The 8,999-nt window shown below is 36.1% G+C and overlaps 1 protein-coding gene across 1 annotated transcript; it reads left to right on the plus strand.

Moving 5' to 3' along the window:
• The first annotated feature begins 2,684 nt into the window (after positions 1–2,684).
• LOC109181254 lies at positions 2,685–3,658 on the plus strand. The gene is made up of 3 exons (XM_019331004.1): positions 2,685–2,943; positions 2,989–3,199; positions 3,478–3,658. The coding sequence occupies exons 1-3, from the start codon at positions 2,685–2,687 to the stop codon at positions 3,656–3,658; spliced, it is 651 nt and encodes a 216-aa protein (XP_019186549.1).
• Positions 3,659–8,999: the final 5,341 nt, after the last annotated feature.

An 8,999-nucleotide genomic window follows, 5' to 3' on the forward strand; every position in this document is an offset into this window, starting at 1 on the left:
TGCCTTGGGTGGTCATGGGAGACTTTAATGATCTCATGGATCAGTCTGAAAAATGGGGCCGGGTGCCACACCCTATGTGGATGATTAATGGGTTCATAGCAGCGGTTGATGATTGTGGTTTGTAGGATGTGCCGTTTAGTGGGTGCCAGTTTACATGGGTGAAATCTCGTGGTACACCACGTATGGTGGAGGAGAAGCTGGACCGTATTCTAGTGTCTAATGATTGGCTCAATCTGTTTGAGGGGGTAAAAGCGCAGTCTTTGGTTGTTCCATATAGCGATCATCTTTCCTTGTTGTTAGTGCCTATAGCGGTTCCCAATATCAGAAGGCGGTCAAGGTTCTGCTTTGATAATATGTGGTTGAGGGAGGACGTTTGCAGGGAGATTGTGACTCAAAGTTGGGACCGGTCAATGGGCCTAAATACTCTAACAAGGATAGAGATGTGTGCAGTTGATGTTGGACGTTGGGGCTGGACGTATAATAAGGATTTTGTGCGCAGGATAGAGCATTGTAAGCGACAGTTGGAGAGGTTGAGATTACGGAGTGACATGGCTAGTTTTGAAAGCTATGCTACGGTAGAAAGGGAACTACTGGTCTTGCTTGTGCAAGAGAGCACATATTGGAAACAGCGGGCGAAGGAGCATTGGTATAAAGGTGGGGATATTAACAGTAAGTTTTTCCACCAACTCGGTCAAGGCCCGAGGCATTGGAATAAGGTGTCAAGGCTTCGGGATGATGAGGGGAATTGGGTAGAGGAGGACGGGGGGTTGGATGATCTCATGGTGGACTACTATAAGGAGTTGTTTACTCCGGACTATGGGGAGATGCATGAGGTGATTGATGTGATAACAGAGAAGGTGACTGCCCATGATAACAAAAGCTTATTGCGGCCGCTAAGTATGGAGGAGGTTAGAGTTGCGGCTTTCCAGATGCATCCGGATAAGTCCCCTGAACCCGATGGCTTCGGCCCAGGGTTCTTTCAGTATTACTGGGATGTTGTGGGTGGTGAGGTGTGGTCGTTTTGTAAGCAGTTTTTGGATACGGCTAAGCTGCCTCAAAAAGCGACTGAAACGTTTATCGTGTTGATCCCCAAGAAACAACGCCCAGAAACAATGAAAGATCTCCGTCTTATTGCACTATGTAACGTTGTTTATAAGATTGCGGCTAAGGTATGTGCTAATAGGGTTAAGAATTTGTTGCAGAAGTTAATTTCTAATGCGCAGAGTGCTTTTGTTTCGGGAAGGCTAATATCGGACAATATTATGTTGACTTATGAGGTCCACCACTATTTGAAACGTAAGACACAGGGCCGGGATGGGGTAGTAGCACTGAAGTTGGACATGTGTAAGGCATATGATCGGGTTGAGTGGCTCTATTTGGAGGCTGTAATGTTGAAAATGGGATTTGCCAGGCGATGGGTGGATATTCTAATGGAAACAGTCACTTCTGTTCGTTATAGTATACTACATGAGCAGCGCCAGCTAGGGCCCATTATTCCTGGCCGGGGCCTTCAGCAGGGGGATCCTTTATCCCCTTACTTGTTTCTTTTTGCAATGGAGGGGTTGAGTGCTTTGCTGGATAGGAGGATGGCGGGAGGTGTTTTGCATGGTGTGTCAGTTGCTCGGGGAGCGCCATCGATCTCTCATCTGCTGTTTGCAGATGACTGTTTCTTGTTCCACCGCGCGAATGTAAGTGAAAGTATACATATGAGGTATGTCCTGGACACTTATTCTAAGGCTTCGGGTCAATATATTAATTATGATAAGTCAGCAGCTTGTTTTAGTGCTAATGTGAAGCAGAATGTGCGGAATGAGGTGGTGGAAATACTTGGCGTGGAGGAGGGGGTGACCAGCGGGAGGTACTTAGGCCTGCCTTCTTTAATAGGTAGGCGGAAGAAGGAGATTCTGGGCTTTATAAAGGACCAGATTCTGGCTAGAGTCATATCATGGAATGCTAAAACCCTATCCAGAGCGGGTCGGGAGGTTTTGCTTAAGAACGTGATCCAGGCTATGCCCACTTACGCAATGATGATTTTCCTGTTTCCCTTGGGTCTGTGTCGTGACATTGAGATAATCATGAACCAGTACTGGTGGACTGGAAATGTAAATAGAGGCCGGGGCATACGGTGGCGTACATGGGAAGGATTGTGTTCGCCCAAGTCGTGTGGAGGAATGGGTTTTCGCCGGTTGCACGAGATGAACAAAGCTTTGCTTGGGAAACAAGTTTGGCGTTTGGTTACAATGCCTCTGTCTCTAGTTAGTCGGGTGTTCAAGGCCCGGTATTTCCCTCGGTGTGATTTCTTTGAGGCAACGGAGGCTGCTAATCCTTCGTATATTTGGAAGGGAATGTTAGCGGTACAGGGGGTGTTGAGAGAAGGTTGTAGGAAGGTGGTGGGTGCTGGGACTGATATTTTCATTGGTTCGGATCCATGATTACCTGATGAAGAGTGCCCCTATGTCCAAACGGAGCTGCATCAGTCTGTGTATGAAGCCCGGGTTTCGTCTCTCCTGAATGACCAAGGTACGTGTTGGGATGTGGAATGTGTGAATGATATTTTTTGCCCCCGAGATGCTAATTTGATTTTAAATATTCCAGTGAGCAACCGGAAGCCTCGAGATCAATGGACTTGGTATTGAGATCATAAGGGTACGTATTCTGTCAAGTCTTGTTATAAACGTATGACTATGGAGACGGCTATTGCTCAGCCGTGGTCTAAAATATGGAACTTGCATGTGCCACCAAAGGTCAAGTGTTTTTGTTGGCAGTTAGCATCTGCTTTTCTGCCAACGCGGGATGCTTTAGCTGCTAAACGGGTTGCCTATGCTCTTGACTGTCATATGTGCAGGGTGGAAGCTGAGTCTGCGATCCATCTCTTTGCTTATTGCGTTGAGGCTCGTAGAATTTGGAACAATTTGGGTTTGCTGCAGCTTTCAGCTTACACTGGTAACCATATTTCAGATTGGTTTTTTTGGTGTGTTAATTTGTTAGATGTTGACTCTTTACCAAAGTTTGTGTTGGCTTGCTGGGGTATTTGGACTTCTAGGCATGATAATGTATGGAGGGAATGTGCATTTGATTCTCCTTTGATGGTGCAGAGGGCTTTGAGTTTTCTGGATAGTTGGAGGATGGCGAATGACACTCTTACTGTGCCGGTGGTTGGGGAGGGTACGGGGCGGTGGATGAGGCCTCAAGCTGGGAGGTTAAAAATTAATACTGATGCTTCTATTTGTCAAGGTGGTAGTTGGATGGGTTTGGGGTGGGTTATGCATGATGACGGGGGAACTTCTTGGCCGCAAAGAATATGCTAGTTGTTGGGAGTTATCAAGTGAAAGAAGCTGAAGCCTTGTGTGTTCGTGAAGCCTTGAGCTGGTTACGGGGCACGGGGATGGAGAGTGTGGATTTGGAGATGGACTCGCAAGTAGTGTTTAATGCCATAAATTCAGTTTTGTTTAATTCAGCTTTTGGTTTTTTAATTAGTGGTGTAAAGGAATTAGCATCTCAGATAGGCGATGTTAATTTCCGTTTTGTTAAGCGATCTGCGAATTGTGCTGCCCACACTGTTGCTAGAGAAGCCTTTTCAGTGTCAGGTTGCGGGGAGTGGTTTGACACCCTACCATCTTTTCTTGTTTCCGTTCTTGATTCTGATTTAATGAACTAATCGTCCGTTTTCAAAAAAAAAAAAAAAAAAAAAAAAACTTTTCTTTTTCAACATTATCAAACAACCTTCGCAAGAAATTGCTTTCTATAGGGATTGAACCCCTAATTTGATGCATGTAAAAGATTTTTACTATCAACGATTCAAACACCACCTTATTAATTTCTTTTAGATAATGTTACATGGACCACAATTTTTCACTAAAACTTTTACCTTTTGACATGTATTTACATATAATTAACTGGTAATGAAATAAGTCAGGCTGCGTTTGGTTCACACATGGAATTATAATTGGAATAAGAATCAAATACTTGATAATGGTAATGGGTTTTGGTAAAAATATTTTACATGTTTGGTAGTAGGTGGAATTGGAATGATACCAATATTGTTGTTTGGTTATGTATAATCCTATATAATGGGAATAAACGGTTTAAAAATACAAGAACAAAAAATCAAGACAATTTATTCTAATATAAAGACATCCAAAGCACCAATATGAACAAAAAAAAAAATAAAAACAAAAATAAAAAAGAACTAATCCAAAATTAAAAATCAAATTACCAATTAGGAGGTGGAATAATGGAATGAAACCCTTATTTTATTAAGGAATGAGTTTTCTAATTAATGGAGTAATCAAATCACATAGTAGTGTTCTAGAAACCTGTCAACCAAAGAGTAACAATGACTTTGATTCCCATTCATGATAGCTAAACCCATGAACCAAACACACCTCAATTTGTATGATCGAAATCAATATATAATGTGTATAAACCAATTGGGATCCCTTGACTATTGCGATTTATTTGTAAACGTTTGTAAACTTTTTTTTGTTTAATTTTTTGCTCGATTTAGTCCTCTAACTACTAAAACCTTACCTAAATTAGTCCCTTGTTACATCAAACAAAAAAAAATTAAACAGAGGACTTTGATAAGTAAATCGCAATAGTCAAGTGATCCCAGCTGGTATAAACTCTTAATAAAATATAAAAGTAATGCTAGATACACCTCTCATTTCCTCCCTCAAATCCATCCCTTATGATATGACATTAGTTAATTGGTTACTTTTTTTTTTTTTCTTTTTTAAGTGTGGTGGGTTAGCTAATTCATGGACACCCAATGAATGGAAGTCAATTAGAATGGGAAATTCAAGGACAAAGTTTTCCGTGGACCATGAATAAAATGTACATTTTTAATATTCTAAAGGTACATTATTTGTGTACTAAATGCATATTATTTGCCAAGCACCTTGTGCTCAAATGACACTTATGTGGCTCCCCTGAGGGAAGGTCACAGGATCGAACTCCGGTGGTGGAGTATTGACTCTTTAGGCTGCAATAGCTAGAGAAAGTATAGAACAGATACTACATTGTAATAGAGTTAATAGTATTAAAAAAATGCATATTATTTGATAGTATACAAAATAATGTACCTTTTATTCATGATTCACACAATTGTGTACATCATGATCCATTGAATAATGATTGAAATCTGGGAGGGGCAAGAAAATTTTTCACCCTACCCAAAAAAAGAAGAATTTTTCAAAATATAAAGAAGTATAGAACATATACTACCTTGTAATAGAGTTAATAGTATTAAAAAAAATGCATATTATTTGATAGTATACAAAATAATGTACCTTTTATTTATAATTCACACAATTGTGTACATCATGATCCATTGAATAATGATTAAAATTTAGGAGGGGCAAGAAGAATTTTTCAAAATATAAAGAAGTATAGAACATATACTACCTTGTAATATAGTTAATAGTATTAAAAAAATACGAGCAAATATCAATTTTAGTCCACATGTTTAATTCCTACCAATTTTCATCCACAACTATTATTTTAGAACCAAATTTCATCCACGACTATTGTTTTAGTGCCAAAATTCGTCACGTTGGTAACCCATCCGTTTTAGACATGCTGAAATCTTAAAATTTAAGGATACTTTCGTCCTTTTAAACTTAAGATCCCAATTTGAGCATGAATAAATGGTTTAAGCCCTAAGATCGATCTCAATTCGCAGTTCTCCTCCTCATCCTACGTTAATTTGAGGAGGAGATTTGCGAACTAGGATCGATCTTAGGGCTTAAATCTCTTTATTTATGTTCAAATTGGGATCGTAATTTTAAAAAGACGAAAATATCCTTAATAATTTCATATTTCGGCATGTCTTAAACGAAGGGATGATCACTTGATCAGCGTGATAAATTTTGACACTAAAACAATTATTGTGGATGAAAATTGGTACTAAAACAATAGTCATGGACGAAAATTGGTAGGAATTAAAAATGTGGAATAAAACTGTCATTTTGCTAATACCCGTGGGACTAAAATTGGTATTTATTATTTGATAGTATACAAAATAATGTACTTTTGAAATAATGTACCTTTTATTCATGATTTACACAATTGTGTACATCATGATCCATTGAATAATAATTAAAATTTAGGAGGGGCAAGAAGAATTTTTCAAAATATAAAGTTCTAATAGTGTTTATTACACTATATTATTATTTTTTTTTTGAATGTTATTGGCCCTATTACATTGTAGTGTCTGTTCGGAACCAATAACACCTCCACTGATGCTCGAACTCATAACCTTCCAAATGGAAGTTCAACCCGGATACCATTAGACCACATAGTCTTGGTTAATAAACATTACTTAGGTGTGGTTGGAAACTCATAAAATAATTTCTCTAAATTATTTTTCTAATTTCTGGTAAAGCGTGAAAAATGTGAGTCAAAGGAAAATGAGTGGTTGGTCAAAAGAAAATATTGTCCATTTTTTTTGGAAAATGACTTCCCAGACCCCTCTTTTTTAGAAAGTCATTTTCCAATTTCTACACCAACACCACACCACCAACACCACACCACCACCACTACCACCATAGTAACCACACCAACGCCACCACCACTACCACCATAGTAACCACACCAACGCCACCGCCACCACCAAACTACCATCACTACTACTATCATTGCCACCACCTTCACCAACACCACCAGACTACCACCACCACCACACCACCATCACTACCACTACAACCACCTTCACCATTTATTATTATTATTATTATTATTATTATTATTATTATTATTATTATTATTCTAAAAAAATGAGTAATTAAAATGTTTAAGTATATAATTCTGTTCATTTTTCCAAAAAATAAACCAAACGCATCAAAACAGTTTTTTAAAATGCAATCTAACACTAGAAATATTTTTCATAAGTCATTTTCTTAATTTTCAAAAACACCCAATTAATTTATCCATGCATAATGTTACACAACTTACATGAAAATAAATTTTGAATTGGTAATTAAATTAGTGAAGGGAATTAAATGGGGCATGCATTTTTCCAAATGGTTGAACTCCAACCCTAATAAATGGGGCATGCATAAGTACATGGTTAGATGTTCAAAAAAAAAAAAAAATGGTTAGATAAAGCATGTACAGAACTAACTATGCCCTAATGCCCCCTAGGGACTAGGGTCTAGCACAAGAAAAAGTGGGGAAAAAGCCAAAAAGGGTTCACAAGTCACAAGTCTTGGGAGACAAGGCCTAGAGAATATCTGTTTGGAGATTGATGCAGTTTTCCTGTGCGTAATCATAATGTATAGTACGTACCAAACTTCACTTATTACTCCATAATAATAATCATTTTTGTTTTACCAAAAAATTAAAAACATTTACCCATGTGTCTTAATGTCTTATTTTATTGAAGAAATTGAAGAACAAAAAACGAATGGCACTGAAAATGAAATAAGGTATTCAATGTAAATAGAAAATTAAAAATGAAATAAAAGTAGAACTAGATGATGTATTTCATGTGTCTTAATGTCTTATTTTATTGAAGAAATTGAAGAACAAAAAGCGAATGGCACTGAAAATGAAATAAGGTATTCAATGTAAATAGAAAATTAAAAATGAAATAAAAGTAGAACTAGATGATGTATTTCATCTCATCTAAAAGTCGGGCTGTTTGGTTAGACGTAATTAAGTCGTAGTTGAATTGTAATTCAGCACAACTTACAATTACGTCGTTTGGTTGGAGGGAATTGCAATTCCACCGAATTGCAATTCCCTTCAAATGCTGAATTGTAATTCATACCCCCTCTCCTATGAATTACAATTTGGCGAATTGAAGGAAGAAAGAAAAATAGGTTAATGATCATTTTACCCTCACTCTTCTTTTGTCCTATTAGCTGTCTTCTTCTTCTATTATTATTATTATTATTATTATTATTATTATTATTATTATTATTATTATTATTATTATTACTTCCAAAAAAATCATCATCATTATTATTATTATTATTATTATTATTATTATTATTATTATTACTTCCAAAAAATAATAATCATTATTATTATTATTATTATTTCCAAAAATTATTATTATTATTATTATTATTATTATTATTATTATTATTATTATTATTATTAGTACATAAGGGCATTTCAGTCATGCATTGTATTACTTATTCCCTTTCAATTCCATGCCTTATAACTGCATACCAAACACTGTAATTTGAATTCCTACTTTATTCCCACCTTATTCTTTCCCCACCGAATTACAATTCATTTTCCCCCTAATTCCTTACTTCCAACCAAACACCCCCTAAGATAATAGTTGAAATCTTTCACATGGGTCCGACTTTAATAACAAATTAAATAATTTATTACGTCTCAACTACACGCTAAGTATAAGTTGATACCTAGACTATACATTTATATTTAAATATGATATGTTGAACAAGTCGAAGTACCTCATTCAATCTTATTTTATGTGTTTGATTTGGTTGACGATGTTTAATTTGAATTATCTACAATTTAAATTTTCATAATATTAAGTTTAATATTAATTAATATATACAATTTATATATTTAAAAATTATATTAAAGTATTATTAAACATAAAAATTTGAAATTTAAAAATAATAAGAATATACTAAAATAAATAAATAAATAACAAATAATTGATTTGACTAAACAATATTAGTGGTTTTGTTTTGTTAAAAAAAAAAAAAAAAAAATTCCCTTGTAGACAACTGGAAACATTAACCCAAATATAATGATAATGATGATTGATGGATGGACGGCTGGTGATGTAGACCTAAATATGTCTGATTCAATGCCTCAATGGAATTCACAGGACTTCTATATATCTTTATTATGGTAATGTTGATGATGATTGAAGTTGAAAAGCACACAGATTTGCTGACCCTACCCTACAACGTAACAATTTCCCACATGAATAAAAATATATATATATATATATCTCTTCAATCCTCTCTCTCATTTAATAGCGGACTCTACTTCCACATCAACAAATTTTT

This window comes from Ipomoea nil, unplaced genomic scaffold, assembly GCF_001879475.1.
Source record: "Ipomoea nil cultivar Tokyo-kokei standard unplaced genomic scaffold, Asagao_1.1 scaffold1043, whole genome shotgun sequence".
In the NCBI taxonomy this organism is placed as follows: Eukaryota; Viridiplantae; Streptophyta; class Magnoliopsida; order Solanales; family Convolvulaceae; genus Ipomoea; species Ipomoea nil.